The following is a 17,382-nucleotide window of genomic DNA, read 5'->3' as shown; positions in this document are numbered from 1 at the left end:
ATATTTTTTATTTTTATGTGTTTCAAGACTATATCTCACTCTTAGACATTGCTCACTAAAGTTGAACCTTGTTAGTTTAGAATGGAGCCTCTAACGTGGTGTGTTTATAATTCAAGCTGAATATTATATCCTGGCCTAAAGATATGGCTATCAAATTGTTTTTGGAGAGTAATCAACATACTACGTGCTGGTAATATGAATGATCAATGGCACAATGACAATATATAAAGTTTTTAAACGGGCATACATTATTTACTGTACAATAAATTGATCAATAATAATTTACCTGAGCAATATAAGAACATTTTACTCTTTAAAAGCACGGTCATTCAAGATATTAGACAAATTTATGCTGATAAATTGAACTAGCTAGTACACAAACATAAAAACTCTGAATGGATATATAAGCAAGTTTATTTTATAATTTCAGATGAAAATACTAAGCCCATTTAAATAGGCAAAAAAGATTGACAGAAGAGAGAGAGCATCCTCAGATACCAATAACATGAATTTTAGATATGAAGAATTCATGTGATACTTTATTCCAAACTATGTGGTGCTTGGGTCATTGTTCATTTTAGTTGCATCTCATGAATGAAATCATTCTCCGTAACAATCAACTGCATTTTTGCGACGCCTTTCATTATGTCCAGCCAAACGCCTTCTACAACTCCTTTTTGACTCATCAAATTCTGACAGATCATGGAACCTGCAAAACAAATAGTTTAGTGGTAAAAGTGCGATTCGTTCTATAGATTCCGTAATAGTTAAGGATCCCTCGTTTAATTCATATCCTGAGCAAAAACTTTATTTCTTGCTTAAAGGAGTTTTAAAATTAATTCCACAAAATCAGTTGTCATGGGAAATTTTCGTGAACCTAAATTTTGTTCCCATGTCTGATTAATTAACATTGTATTTAGTTTATACTTTATAGTAAAGAGTAGGAGTGAGCATGGGTAAGACTTCTCCTGATCCTAAATATTTGTCGAGTTATTTTTCTAAACCCAACTCCAAATGTTGATAGAGTCAACTTTAAAACCCGAACTCGATGATATACCTGGTTAAACATAATGCATACCTATTTTAGATGAAATCTAGGTATTTTCTTAATCATTTACATATATATGAAGAAAAAATTGATAATCAATGATGTTTTCGGTCAAATAGATGTTATTATTCTGTATAAAATTGAATATGCACATATAATCATGACGAATGAGTCACCATGAAATAGGGTCGGGTCAGGTCATCATTGTCTCTTACTCGACCTTAAATATCGATCGAGTTTTATTTATGAACCTAAACCCGATGAAATCCAACCATATTTGATCCCGATAATAATTAGGACAAATTGGATGAGTGACTAGGGTCAGGTCTTGCTCACCCATAGTAAAGAATACAGAATGAAAAAGGTGCAAGTTGATTTGAGTTTGTTTGAAAATACTATCTTATAACTTATCTAGCAATTTAAGTGTTTGGCAAGTTAGTTTTTGGAAAGTTAGTAAATATACATTTAATTATTCCAATATTTAATTTAAATCCAAAATAATATTAAATATCCTTCTAAGTCACTTACAAATTTTACCTTTCAAATTTCATCATTCTAATTCAGTCAGCTACCTAGCTACACAAAAAATAAAGCTTCAACTACAATCTCAAAACTTTTGGTTAATATTTGGTTCTTAGTCCTAATTATCAATTAAGTGGTCATGTATGAATACTTACTTAGCTGAATGTTTTACTAATTGCTATCATGGCCAAAGGTGGTGTAAACATGTGATTATTTAACTTAAGATACAGAATAAAACCAAATTTGTAAAATTTAGGAACTAAAGGTAATAAAATAATTTTAGATGTTAAAGCATAGTTTTTGTTGAAGACCAGCCCAAAACTAAAATCTAAAATGAATTGAAAGAAACCTGTGTTATGCCTAAAAATGAATGAATTGAAAGAAAGAAATGTTGTGTCCTGTGTTATGAGTGTGCATTGTTCTAAATCATGCATCAAACTTGTTGATAGAGGATAGTCTAAAAGTCACTCCTGATTTGCCATCTCCATGAAGATTGTCTAATTAAAAAAATGAAAGAAAGAAAAAAAACAAACAATACATTTTGTGTTGTTAACTTCATGTAAATCAGAGTGAAGTTTATTGAACTATAAAACAGGAACACCATAAGTTGTCCTTCTATTTTTATATATACTTTTGAAATATGTGAATAAAAACAAAAATAGAGATAAATGTACAAGTTATCAAATGTAATGTTTATATTTTGATATTCAAATAACAAAATTTTAAAATCATAACTCCCATGAACAAGCGATTAATCATCACTGTAGTGGAATGATGGAATGTCCAAATATGGCATTTTGGTAAATGCTATTCAGAATATGCTTTATTATGTTCTTGAAGGCAAATCAGTCTCTGCCTTACTACAATTATTGGTCATCTATGAATATATCATACAAAGTTCATACTATTGGGGCAATAGGAATGAATCTAGGCACATAGAATCAATGGTTTTTGTAATACCTATATATAAAACCAAAATGTGCAGTATATAAATCAGTGTAATGTAAAATTGTAAATAACCATATGAATCTAATAATTTTTCCATTTCAACAACTTAAAAGCTATATTAGTGGCTACTAATAGAGTAATTTATTACTCTAGCTCGCTAGGTAACTATGGTAGGAAATAAAATGAACAAAATTTCAAAGACAGGTTTTTGTAGCACATCTCATATATAAACTTCAACCAAGTACACCCAGCTAGGGCTAGTAGATAAGGCAAGTACATAAACACAATTCTAATCAAACCCTTTCAGTCATTTCACACCAAAGATTAATTTTCAATAAAATTTTAAATTGTTATCTCGGTCACCGCTAAGTTGTATCGACTATAATTATAGAAACACGAAAAATGCAACTACAATTGAAGTCGTGATACCGAAATTCTAACATATTGCAAACTCAATTTCAGGCAGAAATTTAAGATCTTGTACTTCAATCACTAAAAGAAAGATGCAAATACTATAACTAGTCCACAAAGAAAAAAAAAAGTAAAGTAGATTAGGGTTTCTGAACCTGCTACATTGCTGACAAAACCTTTGTTGATGATCTGCTATAAGAACAAAAGGAGCTTTGGCATGGTACTCACAAACCTTGTGCCTTCTATGATATTGCTTAGCATCACTTAGATCAGTTTTGCAACTATCAACTTGACAAGAAGGTGGCACTGATCCTCCTGCTTTGGACCCTCTTTTGCTGCTACAAAAATCTCTAGTCATTGCCCTTTTCTTATTCTTTCCTTCATCTCCATTACTTATTATCTCACTTATCACTACATCATCTTCTTCTTCTTCTTCTTCATAATCATCATACTCCAAGGTTCTCTTTCCTTCAGCCCAGTTTCCTTCCATTATAGGTTATGGGAAGTGGAGGAAGGTTATGGAGAAGTGAAGGAAAAGAAGACCATGAAACCTTTATATAAATGGAGAAAGGAGAAGGGTAAGTAAATAGAATGTGACAAAAATGGGTGAGGACCACATAGGGTCTCACCATTTATTGGTTAACAACTGAGGGTAGTAATAGTGAAAGATCGAAAACTAAAAAGCACTAGCTACCACTCCTATGTTTTGTTAGGTATGTATAGTATAGTCCAAGTGGTTATATTCCTCACTTTGATCTCATCTTTACATGTAACAAACACACAACTCCTTAAGTTGCTAGCAATTATTTAATATTTTCTGAGTACTTACCAATCTGCTGGGTATCCAAGAATCAATAAGTAACAGACCCAATAAGTTTGGATTGGGATACTCTCCTTTAATAAAGAGATAAATACTACAAAAATAAATGACACAATAATATTGTAAGATATTTTTATCCTTTTATATACAATGGAATAACATTTTTTGACATTAAAAAAACAAATAAAATCAACAACTTATCTCTCTATTAATAGAGAAGATCTTTGTTCAAGATGCATAACGATTCGAAATAAAAAAAAAACTATAAGATGGGTCACAATAGTGCACTACTCGCATCCATATATACCTATTGTCATCCCTAGCCGGTGCATATTTATTTCTTTGTCTGATTAAGTATTTGCATATATGATATAAGAAAGTATCAAATTATTTTCATATGATATGCATGTTGTAGCTACTTTTTTTGTTGTTACTTATATACAAGTCATATGCTCTTCGGTATGGCCCCCTCTTATATTGTATAACTAACTTCGCTTTAGTAAAGCCCAATCAGCCCAAAACAATTCCCCCGATCAATCAAGTGTAAAAAATAGGCAAAAAATTGTTTTGACCCCTTATCTTTTTTTCTCTTTCAATTTGATCCCATAATTATCTTACACAAAATGAGATTAAAGATTTATTATCCCAAATTATGTCTCAAATAGCGTCTCGTGTAATTGACAATGAAACAAAAACATAAAAAAAATGAATGTTTAAATTTTATAATTGACATGAAATGTTTTTATTAATACAAGACATGAAATTAAGATATAATATGAGACATGATTTAGATGTGTTCTCCATTATCCACATGAAATATGTCATTTGCTTAGAGATTGAAGAAAAAGAAGTGAAATTTGAGGTTAACAATGACAAGGGAAGGAGAGAAAAAGCTAACGATGTTAGTCATGCTGTGTTAGTTAAAAGTAATGTTAGGGTTAGGGTTAAGGTACTATCAATTTTCAATTAAAAGAACCATTTTGATAAAAAAGGTTAGATGACAAAATAAAAGTATATTTAAGATAACATTCTGAAATAGTAATTTTGCCCTAAAAAATAGGTCCACCATCGACCTTAGACATTCAAGTTCAACTTTATACTCATTTGACATTGGCCCTTTTTTCACTTGACCTATTTAGGTAACTCTAAGGGATACATAATATACAAACAAAATTATTATGACCATCAATATTTACAAAAGCAAAAGCATTAAAAAAGAAAAGAGAAATGTTTTATATAGATCAGAATTGGGACCCCTTTACTTATTTTTTTAATATCTTTTAGAAATTTGTGGCATGTATGTGTCAAATTCTTAGAAACTTCATATTCAAATATAAGACTCAAAATTACAAGGTATGTTGATTTTTTTGGTGTACAACAAAGGTTCTTCCACACAAGAAGGTTAATCTATCTAAGATATAAATTTTATGGAAGTGAGTTTCTCATACACAAGTTACTAATTATGATCTTTATGATAAGATATCTTAATTTAATCATATCAACCATGAAATGCAACAGATAATTGAATGTTATATTATTACAAGTTGAAGGCTTTTAACTTGTTTTTATGTCTGCTCTTGCCGTTGGTTAAAAATATTCAAATAGTCAAAAAATAATTTCCTCATATTATCCAATTACATTCAACGCATGGTTTAAGTTTCTTGTCATGTGGGTAGACAAAAAAACCATGTCTTGTAGCTACAACACAATTGTAATTATTAGAAAGCAACACAAGTATGTGATCAAAATTTTCATGAAAAAGAAGATGATAGTCCTTATCGTTGAGAAGAAAGGAAGAGGTTATGGTGTGGGGAACGATTCCATGCTAACCAAAAAACGTAGATGTGCATTATTGAAATCAAAAGAAAAAGAAGATACGATGGGAGATTGATTTAACATGTTTTGGCCTATATATATATGGATAAGGATCATTGTCGTATAATTTTATTGTCCTTATGTCTCAAACTAATCAAAATTCAAAAAAATAATATTAAAATATTAATTTTTATTTTTATAGTTTTTTTTAAATGAATAAAGTTTTCTCATTGGTATGAGACATGAATGAGGACATGTAATTCTGATGCGACTTTAATGTACTAATGGCCACTATTGCATAGTGTTGGATCTTTTTGGTTTGGTTTTTTTGGCCCTCTTGTCTTAATTTGTTCCACTTTGCAATTTTTGGTGGCATTGCCAACTGCAGTGCAACAAAGATGCTCAGCTAGCTCATCTATACTCACCTGGGTCACTGTCCTTATTGCATTCCCTTATCTACTAGCTAGGAAGGACCACCTTTTTCTTCATTATTGTTGTTCTTATGCATTGGTCCCATTTGTACGAGGGAAACTGTTTGAAAGTGAGTTATTTTTTGTTTGTTTTATAGGGTGACCGTTCCTTTGAGTGGTAATACAAGTGTTTGGGTTGCATAAACAAGGAATAGATTCAGTTCATTCGGGCGCTAATTATCTATTCCAACAAGTGTTATTCTCATGAATCAAACTTTTAACCTATTGGTTATTTTAGAGATTTAACGGAACCTTATATTACTAGATCAACATCTTGTTAATAGTTTCGGGCCTTTTGAATAAAAAATAGGAGAGTTAAGAGTTTTGTCCTCTCAATTAACTTTATATGAACTAAACTCAGTTTAGTTGAGCTCCATTATTACATGATAGAAAGGATTGATCAGCAAAATAACATTTAATTCCAAAATTGGAGGATTGACATGTGATTTATTTTATACAAAAATAAGTATCCTTATAAATTTGTAATTTAGAAATAATAGAATTCAACATTCTTGTTTGCTTCACATTTTAAGAATGTATTCTTAAAAAGTAGTTATCATAACCGGTTAATTTTTGAGTATAATAATTATGTATTATCAATATAAAGATTTATACATAATTATTATATTATACATTATTCATTTACTAACGTAGGGTATGTGACAATATGATTGCGTTATAATGGTGACGATGTTTTGGCGAATCAAATTCACTAATAATTTAAAGATGGTTACATGAATGAAGATAAGTGTGAGGAGAATCATTGGAGGAGAAGTTTGCTCTATTCCACTATCATATATCAACTATAAAGGAATTGAATTGACGCAGAATCAAACACCCAAGATAATAATGCATGTGGATCCATAAGGTAGTGGACTATATATAACTCAAGAAATGTGAGAGTGCTGAAACCACGTGGCTTCCATATATTTGCATCAAGTCCTTTCCATTTACTTTTTATTAATTTCTACAAATTTCATTTTTTATTCCACTTTACAACTTCTGAAATCTTAGAGATTGGAAAGTGAAAACTAAGTTCATGGATTCTTAAGTTACATATAAAATTACATGTTTATTGTCTTATATAATGATATCTTAATTTTTTTCAGTTTTATGGGTTATCATCTAATTTGATTTTCTCCCGGTACTTTTTTCCTTGTTGTATAAAGCAACCTAGAATAGAATGATATTATGTGTAATTAAAAAATTTATTCTCCATATGATAAGGTCTACCATGTTCTTGATAAGCACTCAAGATCCATGCCGGTTAAACTTTAGTTCATAAAAAAGATCATATAGTGAGTTTGTCAAGTAAACAAAAAATAAAGTGCACTAAAGCCTAATTATTGACAACGTGATCATGCAATTGTCAAGTGGCGAGTATGGGTCGGGCAAAGACTTGTCCCTTACCTGACTCTAAATATTGGTCGAGTCATTTTTTGAATTTGGGCCCAACTTTAAACTCGAAGGTAACTCGATCCAAATGACAATCGGGTTAACCTTAGATAAAATATTCTCATTATTACTTATTATTTATTGATATATATAAAATGATATATGTATATATTGCTAATCATGTATATATTATGAAAAAAATTAGAAAATCAATGATATTTTCGATCAAAGAGATGTTATTGTACACAATTGAACAGAGATATACACAAACATGATGAGTGAGTGAACATGAGATGAACCATGACGAATCACACATAATCCTATTTGATCCTAAATATTAAATGTATCTAATTTTTGAACCCGATGAGACCCAACTATATTCGAACCTGATTATGATCGGGTCATACCGGATGCGTGAGTAAGATCGGGTCCACATCACCCTTAAAAGATTTATCAGATTATATACACAAGTTATTTTTATCAATCATGTGCTTTTTGTTGTTGTGAATTGATTATATACACAGGTTATTTCCACACAAAAAAGTACACAAGTTATAAATTACGGAGTTAAAATCAATGGTAAATATAAAATATTATGGCCGTTCAATATAAAAAAAATGATAATAAATATTCTCTGCAAATGCACATATAACCTCCATAAATAAAAAAAGTGGGAGTTAGTTAAATCTCAGAACAGTAGTTTCTAACCTGAATTTTTACAGAACACACATAACCTTGCCTTTGTATGCCTAAGCAATGTTACGAATGTGTTAAAAAAAAGTACATATGCAATTTTATTTAAGAATGTATTTTTTTGGAGTTTTAAACTAATATTTTGAGGTTTATAATTTTATATATAAATTCACAATAAATTGTTAGTATTTAATGAGTTGAATTGGGCCCATTCATGTTAAAACAGTTAGGTGTGGCCCAATATTTACACAAGCTTACAACCTAAAAGGCCCAAGTGAGAGAGGTAAGGAGTATACATATATGAGACAAATTATTAATTCCCCGTCATTAAAAAATATCTTAATCAGTTGAAAAAATATGTTACATTTCTTACTTGGGATCACTTTGTAGATTATTTCATACTTTCCTCCTCTAAAATGATAAAGCACAAGTAGACCCATCATTTTATAGAAGAAATATTTTGTTTCTTTTTCCTCTCCTCATTTGAATAATAAAAAAAATGAAGGTAAAATTATATTTTAAGCATATCCACATAGCCAATTAATTCATTAATTGTTTTTTAAATGGGTGGATTAGGGTGTCTAACACATTCATCATTTAAATTGTAATTAACTCCTGAATCAAAAGTTCCTTAACATAAGTTCTATAACAAAGACCTATTCTTATATTTTTTACAATTTTATTTGTCATATTTTTCCTAAAATAAAAAATATTAGTAATGATTCATTTCTTTACAATCACACCCGAAAAAAGGTAGTGATAGAGTATAGAGATCGACGTTCTTCAACTTCTTCATGTAACTTACAAGGGTAAAGAAATGAATTGAAATTATTTAACTTCATGATTTAAATGGGGCAGTCGAAAAAGTTTATACTTCTACACTTATTGAAGAATCTAAACATTCCATATTATAGAGGATTTATGAGGAAAAAATCTTTGAAGTTTAAAAAAGTTTTCTTTCACTTTAATCCCATCCATTTGCATGACCACTCTATATATAGGCCAAGACTATTTGATAGATTGTGTGACCTGAATCCATCATATCACACCCAAAAAATTCAACCTTATGTTTAAACTTCGTATCTATTTTTTTATTTATATATATTTTACATTTTGTATGAGTTAAATGTCATCTTATATTCACATCAGTAATACTGTTTTTCTTGATAGAAAATAATATTTTTTTAATGTTATTTATATATCTACACTTTTTCTCATACTTGAAGTTTTCTGAGTGCAGAAATGTTTTTTTAGATGAACTAGAATAATATAATGCAGTGAATCTCAATTAAATGAATATGAACAACAAAGTACCTGATCAATAATCACCACATTAGGAATTAAATGATATTGTGCGTTGAATCAATCCATCTTAATTAATGTTTATCTTCATAAAAAGATTATATATGGTTCCCAATCATTGATGCAAAACGATGAGTAAAATACCATTGGCGTTGACCACGTATTAGATACGGTTTTCTTTTTTAAAGGTACGTATTTTATTCAAAATCCACCTAATTAGAGTATTTCACCAACAAACAAATAAATAATCCATTTGTTCCGATTTTCGAAGCATTTTCTTCAAGTTATTATATGTTTTTGATGTTTTAGAAATCTATTAGACATTTATAATTTTGTTGATCGCATATAGTGATACTATATTTTAGTTGAATAATTGATACTTTTATCATAAGAGTGATTCTAGGTTATCGATGTTCTCAATTATCATTTTTTTTTTCCATTTATGAATTGTAATTTTATAAAATTATATATGACGGATTAGGATGGATGAAAAAACATGTGCCCATAACATTTGTAAAAGAGATATAGCATGGATTTGGCAAAGACTACAAGAAGAAAAAAAAGAGAATTGTTACAAACAAAAGCTCTAAAAAAAGCTTCACTTTGTAATTGTACATTGAAACTATAATTTATTATTCTTGAAAGTTTTCAAGTAACCTAATTGACACTTTGCAACTTATGACACGAAATAAAATGATATAGGTGATATTATTTGTTTACATCTATTATCTCCAACACAAATTCTCTACCATTTGAATAAGAGAAAAATATGTATGCACTAATTAGTGTAAGAGTTTTTTACATTATCACTGTATTAGCTACCATTCATTTCTAGTCATAATTGACTTTTACAAATGAATAGTAGATAATACAATAACCGTATATAAATCTTTACACTGTCAGTACCTAAATATTACACTCTTTCAATAATGGAGTAGATTATTTGCAAAGTACTATATATGATTTCCAATAACTCACTCAATAAGATGAGGGGGAAGGGCCAAACCCTGCAAAATCAGACCACTGATTTAGGGTTAAAGGAGAAGAAGCAACATTATTAGCACCACTCTCAATGTTACCACAAATGGAAGCAGTGTTATTGCTAATAGTACCCCATAAAGATGCATCACAAGTTCTATTATTAGCATTATTAATGAAGCTATTAGTCCAATCAGTTTGAGCAGGAACACTAGTATGAATACTATTCATACTTGATGGCATCATTAAACCTTGTTGTGGTGTATATTGAGATTGTAGCTCTCTTTCTTTGCCACCCATTTGGTAGAAATTGGAGGGTCGAATTTGGTATTGGTTAGAAAGAGAACCAATATTGAAACATGATGATGCTAGATCCAAATTGGAAGAAGAACCAGCTACATCATTTCCAATTTTGAAAGAAGACTGATCATAACATCTTGATCGTGATTGATTCATTGAATGAATCGAGTGAAGAGAAGACAAGTATCCACCACCACCACCACCACCACCACCACCACCACCTTGATAAAAGGGGTTGGTGGAAGGAGACATTCCAAGACAAGGGTTTGTAACCTTCATCCCCATTGTTGTCATGTTTGGTTGTTGGGTTTGAACAACCATGTCTTGTAGCCGTGGTTGTTGAAACTGTTCAGATCGAGAAGATGAAGAATTATCAACATGCTTCTTCTTTCTACAGCCACCACCAATAGGTATGTTCCTCAAGGTTCCACCTTGGGTCCAATACCTTCTGCAAGTTTTGCAATAGTGACGAGGTTGTGCCACATTGTAGTTGTTGTAATAGCAGAACTTGGTGTTCATAGAATTACAACGTGGACATTGTTGAGGTTGTTGTGGACGTTGAGGTTGTTGAATCTTGGTCTGTTTCTTATCACCACCTTGTTGCATCTCATTTCCTCTTTGATCAAGAGATTGTTGCTCATTCATATCTTTTTCTATTCCACCTCTTATAACTGGATCCATGTCTTTTTTTCAGTGTATGTATTTGTGTGAGAAATTATGTATTTATACAAAAATGCATGCTAGTGATCATGGTAATGTTTTAAATTGAAGGAGTATGCATGGTGGGTTTTAGATTTTAGGAGTAACCAATCACCACCACGTGTCTATAAGACATTTGTGAGAATCTACTATAAAGAAAATCACCAAAGATTTTATTGCCTTGTGTATCTTTTTTTTCTATATTAAAAAAACCATCAAAACTATATAATCAAGATCTCTCAGATATATTCAAATCATTTATTACAGTATATGCGGTTATAGCCATATTTTAGAAACTATTAATTGAATAAAATCTTATGATATGTCATTAGATTCTCAGGATTATGTATTAATTATATATGGAGTTTAAGATATAAGAAAAAAATTAAACTTGCTATTTAAATTAGGGTGATTGAGGATTTCTGTGCAACGTGTACAAAGCTCAATACACTGATACAGTGCAGTCAAGATATGGAACAATAAAATTGTGAATTTTTTACATTGGATATAAATATTATAAAATGATAGTAAAAAAACTTAACGAGTAAGAGTTGTTCTTTCACTCAAATTTCTTTCACCATTTTTCCTTTCATTATATCACACCACTATAAGCTAGAGGCTACTTTAGAGGGTGTTTGGCATGTGTGCCCCACATGGCCCATAATTAATGGGAGACCAAATATTTTTCTATTTATACTACTAATTTGATTTTTATATGATAAATATTTTATTGTTTTTATTCTTATTTGAAATTTGTTATTTTCTCAATTATTCATTTAATATTATTGGTTCTAATGATCATTGTTTTTTATATTATTATGTAATTTATATATAATTAAAATAAGAGATTGTTTAACGCTAATTTAGAAGATAATCCTATAAAAATGTATTAAAGTCAAATCCCTAATAAGAAACAATAATTGAATCATAAAAGAAAGTCTATGTTACATTCTCATAATTTGTATGAAATTTTTTGTTTAAGTTTTATTGTATTTTTTTACATAATTAAACTATTTAATATAGAATGTTATGTATTTTTATTTTGTCAAAGAAATTTATTTTAACTCTTCAATTTTTTTGAGGTTTAATATTCCAATTTTATATAGTTAAATCAGGGTCTCAATAGGTGAACTTACAAAAGGTGAGAAGCGTTAGTATTGATAAGAAGCAATTGAATAAAATAGTGAAGAATAAGGAGTATGAGACAAAATACAAGGATCTTAAAGAGCTTTCATTAATTCGAACGACTATATATCCTACTATCATAGCACAATATGATCGCGTAATAACATGAAATTTGAGCTCATCATTATTGTAATTAGAGATCACAAAAAAATACGATTCATAAGTACTAGTAAAATACTAGTAATAAGTATATTTAATAATAATTATGAGTAAAAATAAATTTTATGATATTCGACGTAAAAATAAATTTTATGATATTCGACCTATATATATATTATTTTATATTATTTTAAGATTATATATTATTTACCTTATTATATTTCATAATAAAATTTAGTGATTGAAATATAAACATAAAATTATAATACACATATACTATTATTCATATAATAATTATTTTTTATATTAATTATTATAAAATATATAAATATGTAATTAAAATTGAAAACTCGTGCATACCCCGATTTCCGCATGGTTACCCATAAATAGTGTAGGATGTATACGAGTAAGCACTACCCGTGTCCGCTCAACTCAGTTGTCATCCTAATTCTAATAGTAAGCATTGTGAGACTTGTTTAAATATTTTATTTCAAGTATTCTTAATAGTCTCTACCTTAATTGAAAAAGATTAATGAAGTCTTGTATTCATTGGTCAAACTGAAAAAGACGAAGTTTTGTCTTCATTACTCAAGTAGGTGAGCACATCTTTTATCCCAAGATATACATCATTTATGTGTAACTTGTTGTGATCGATTAGAAAAATACATAATTATTAATTTTTCAACATAAATATATATTTTTTAACCAATCATAACAAATATATAACATTCTAACTATTACAATGCAAGTAAGCTCGATATTGCATAATGCATAACTCCCTTTAATAGCTCCTGTATATGACTTCCTCCACATGTGAGTTTTCTCTCTGTTTAATGTTCAAGTATTTTGATATTATCACTAAAAGCCCAACCCTTAACTTTACTTGTCGTGTGACTTCTAAAAACTTGAACTTCATATAATGAAATATGTAGCCTAACTATATGTCGCTAGGAAAACATATGACACAAGGGAACCCTGACACTAGAGTCTACTAATTTTTGTCCTCTTCAATACTCACACAACTGAATCATAGAGATTCATTGGAAAGGCTCGACAACTACTATCATTATTTATAGTGATTGATAATCATAATTCAAAAGGAATAATATACTCCATCGTAAGGAGTACATCTATCATCAAACTGCTTCATAATGAATCCACTGCCTCGATTAACCGTCATCTTATACTTGTGGCTCTCATACTAATTACAACACATAATAATTTGTCAATGAGGTCCGAAAATTTGTTCTTATGCTTAGTGAGCATTTAGTGACTACCAATATGTCTTTGACAAATTGGGTTGATTATATCATTAGGTTTATATAATACATATATAGCCTACTACCTCAATCTCTTTAATACAATATAATCTCACAACTTATATTGATATTTTTCCTAGAATTGTGTGGATCGATGATTATGAATCCCTACATGGCTTGATTGTGTATCATTATCTACCATAATATGTCTCGCCCACATGGTCGCATCGTACATGATGCTTCGAGAACACGATCATGTGTCCATGCATAGCCTGGCCATGTTCAACTTACTAGCCATACACAACAACATTTTTTTTCTTAAAGGTTAGTTTGAGAGTTGAATTTTGGAGGAGAAAGAAGGAAAAAAAATAGTTAGGATCTATGAAATATACTTGTGAATGACTCCCAAACCTTCCATTTCCCTTCATTCTCCTCTAAAATCCAACTCCCAAACAAATCATAAATGAGAGGTCAGGTGAAGAAAGTGTAATTGTTGGGACTTGTACCCCTTCACTCACACTATTTCTTAGAGATCTACCTAGTGATGTGATTCTTAGTTGTATTATTAATATTATTTTTGTCGTTGTGATTATTATTATTTTAAAATTTTAGTTTTTTCTCTTCTAACTTTACTAGTTTTCGAGATTAATACTTTAACTCCTCCTTTTTTTCAAATTCATCTACTACTTTTAAAAAGTGAAACATTTTATTTCAACTTAATTCTGCTATTACTCCATTGGGATCACCTTACTTTTAAATTGAAAACATAGAATTTGTGTGTCTTCCTTGTTTTGCATATCTTTCCTCAAACTACTGTTTTTCTTTGAATTTGTAGAGAATAACATTGATGCTTTCATAAATCTTACTTTAAGAAATTTATGGAAATCAAAATTATGCTCAATTTTCTTTTAAATTGTTTACTTTTTATTATTTCGATTATTTTGTAATCATATTATTTAAAAAAATATTCATATTACAACTTGTTGGGAGAGACAGTCACGCAACCTGAATGAAATTAGTTTCTTACTAATAAAATAAGAGAATATCCTCAATAATATAAGAAATTAAGATTTTTTAACCTATGCATCCAAAAAAACATAACAATTAAGTACTTCTGTAGCATATATTTAACATAGTAGCATACAGAATATAACATATCATATAATTATGTTAAGTTGTGGTGGTAGTTGTTATTGTTGCATGGAACTGTGATGGAAACATAAACTAAGATGTTAATTGATTCAACTAGTTCGGTGGTGAAGAGGCCATATTTTTTGGCAAAAAGCTAAAGTGAACAATAATGTGGCCCTTACACTAGCTACCCAAAAACCTGTATTCTTTTTTACTGTAACCACATTTCCAATGATTAAGATAAAAGACAACTTTGATTGAAGAAAGAGAGAATGATTAGAGGGTGTCAAAGAAAAAGTAACTAAAGAAATTAAAAGTTGAGTAAAGAAAAATGGGTAAATTGAAAACACCTAATTTATATATAATTTTATCTTCTTTAAAATAAATAATGTTCACATTTAAAGCACATATTTACTGTATCATATCTTTAATTTCATTTTCAATTTAATTTTATATATTTTCTTCTAAAATTAAAATTTAGATTTGTCTTTTAACTAATTAAGAGTATTGTCTTTTATTTAATTCTATTCATTTTCATGTTAGTCACTTTTGTTTCTTGATTTTGCAGATTAGAAAGTTCAATTAAAATGATTTTAGATTAGAAAGTTGACAAATTTGTAAAAACTGCTAGCATGTAAAGACTATATACTTAATTTTGATTAAACAATGACTGCGGTTGAGAAGTATAATAGTATCCATCAACATATTAGTATATATAAAGATTGTGATTTGGTGAATTTCTCTCACACTTAACATTGTAATTAAATTAGTCATATCCGAATATATCAATTAATATTAGTCAAACTATACTATATTATACTAGTGAAAATTGGTTTGTTAGTTAAAAAAATAATATTTTCAAAGTGGCAAAATGAGGATTAAAACTTATAACTTTATATTCGTTTGTAACATAGTTAATTATTGAATCATTTCAACAATTGAATTATATACTGCAAATAATTATATTTATATTTATAAATATAATATATTTATTATAAATATATATAACTTATTGATATGAAGTTTAACTAGTGAGCAATTAATTAAATAACTATATCACTCACTATATGAGCACGGTGGCTAATATGATAATCCATACAATGTTAATGATAGTTCTAGAAATTAAAAGACAAATTGAACTTATATGTTGTTTTTTCTTAGTATCTGATTGTGACACATGATAAATTAAAAGATGCACGAATAAGTTAGGGGATTCCAAATTTAACAGCTTACTTTTAGCTTGAGTTATTGAGCATGTTTCTACTAAACTTAAATAAAATATTTTATTTTCCTAAATGAATTTTCCACAACCCAAGTTCATGATCATATAGACTTATAATAAAAAATTCCACTGAATCACTTTCAATAAATATCATTGGTAATGTTTTTTGGTACAAAAACAAACAAATCTAAAACATATAGCAAAATCTATATGCAGGATACTAAAAGCTTTGGTTAGTGGTGTATCCTAGAATATTAAGGAAACTTGTAAACTCAAACTAAGTTTTGTCATAAAGTCAAGCATTATGTTTCCTTCCCAAAAAATAAGTTTGTTTACAAACCTCCCAGTTTCTGATAAGTAAATCGGCGATGCTATAAATAACGTGTCCCAGATTATACAAATTTGTGTTGTTTTTCCTTTTAAATTTAAGTGTAATGTGAACTTTTCTTTGTTTTTTCATAGGATTATTCTCTCGGGAGATGACTTTCTTTCATGATTGATACATCAGAGTATATATAATTAAGTGTATTTCATAAGTAATCAAGTATTAAATCCATTTCGAGATATAGTTATTAATAATAACAGGTTCTTAGTACCACAATTTGAACCTTAGCATCGGTGTAACAATGGCTATCTCAAAGATTTCCAAACCTATATTTGTATGAATTTATTTTATTATCCCTTAGAGATATCATGGTCCTAAACCAAAAGTATATTATGTTAAGTTGAAATGAATAGTAATTAACTGTCTAAAGTCAATGGGTTAAAGTATCTAGAGTTCTAGAATAAAGTTATAATAATGGATTAAATGTAAGTTCTAGAATAGAGTTATAATAATGGATTAAATGTATTTAGAATTCTAGAATAGAGTTATAATAATGGATTAAATGTATATATAGTCCTAACTAAGATTCTTATTATAAATATAATTTAAAAATAATACTTTTTTAATTTTGTAAAAAGATATTATAACTTTATTATCCTACCTCTCGTTGGAAATTCACAAAATTATTGTTTTTAATTAATCGTCAAAGGAAAATAAGTGCTACTCTTCAATCCATTTTATATGATAATTCGAGAGATTG

The 17,382-nt window shown here is 29.0% G+C and overlaps 2 protein-coding genes and 1 long non-coding RNA gene across 3 annotated transcripts; 1 reads left to right on the top strand and 2 right to left on the bottom strand.

Moving 5' to 3' along the window:
- LOC109329071 (squamosa promoter-binding protein 1-like) lies at positions 374–3,527 on the bottom strand. The gene is made up of 2 exons (XM_019562733.1): positions 3,085–3,527; positions 374–709 (listed from the first exon to the last, which is right to left on the bottom strand). The coding sequence occupies exons 1-2, from the start codon at positions 3,417–3,419 to the stop codon at positions 601–603; spliced, it is 444 nt and encodes a 147-aa protein (XP_019418278.1). The 5' UTR covers positions 3,420–3,527; the 3' UTR covers positions 374–600.
- Positions 1,482–2,290, top strand: LOC109329072. The gene is made up of 2 exons (XR_002105514.1): positions 1,482–1,921; positions 1,957–2,290. It is a non-coding gene; the product is annotated as an uncharacterized LOC109329072 (long non-coding RNA).
- On the bottom strand, positions 10,403–11,383 carry LOC109329186 (dof zinc finger protein DOF2.2-like). Its single transcript, XM_019562858.1, has one exon. The coding sequence runs from the start codon at positions 11,381–11,383 to the stop codon at positions 10,403–10,405; it is 981 nt and encodes a 326-aa protein (XP_019418403.1).

The sequence above is a fragment of the Lupinus angustifolius genome, chromosome LG16 (genome assembly GCF_001865875.1).
Source record: "Lupinus angustifolius cultivar Tanjil chromosome LG16, LupAngTanjil_v1.0, whole genome shotgun sequence".
NCBI lineage: Eukaryota > Viridiplantae > Streptophyta > Magnoliopsida > Fabales > Fabaceae > Lupinus > Lupinus angustifolius.
This window is presented reverse-complemented; position numbering and strand designations above follow the sequence as displayed.

What these genes read in the sequence shown, in the direction of transcription:
- LOC109329071 (XM_019562733.1), bottom strand. Translation starts at nt 3,419, where the DNA reads ATGGAAGGAAACTGGGCTGAAGGAAAGAGAACCTTGGAGTATGATGAT. An exon ending in TTTTGTCAGCAATGTAGCAG is followed by an intron (nt 710 to 3,084) that starts GTTCAGAAACCC and finishes TTTGTTTTGCAG; the next exon opens with GTTCCATGATCTGTCAGAAT.
- LOC109329186 (XM_019562858.1), bottom strand. Translation starts at nt 11,383, where the DNA reads ATGGATCCAGTTATAAGAGGTGGAATAGAAAAAGATATGAATGAGCAA.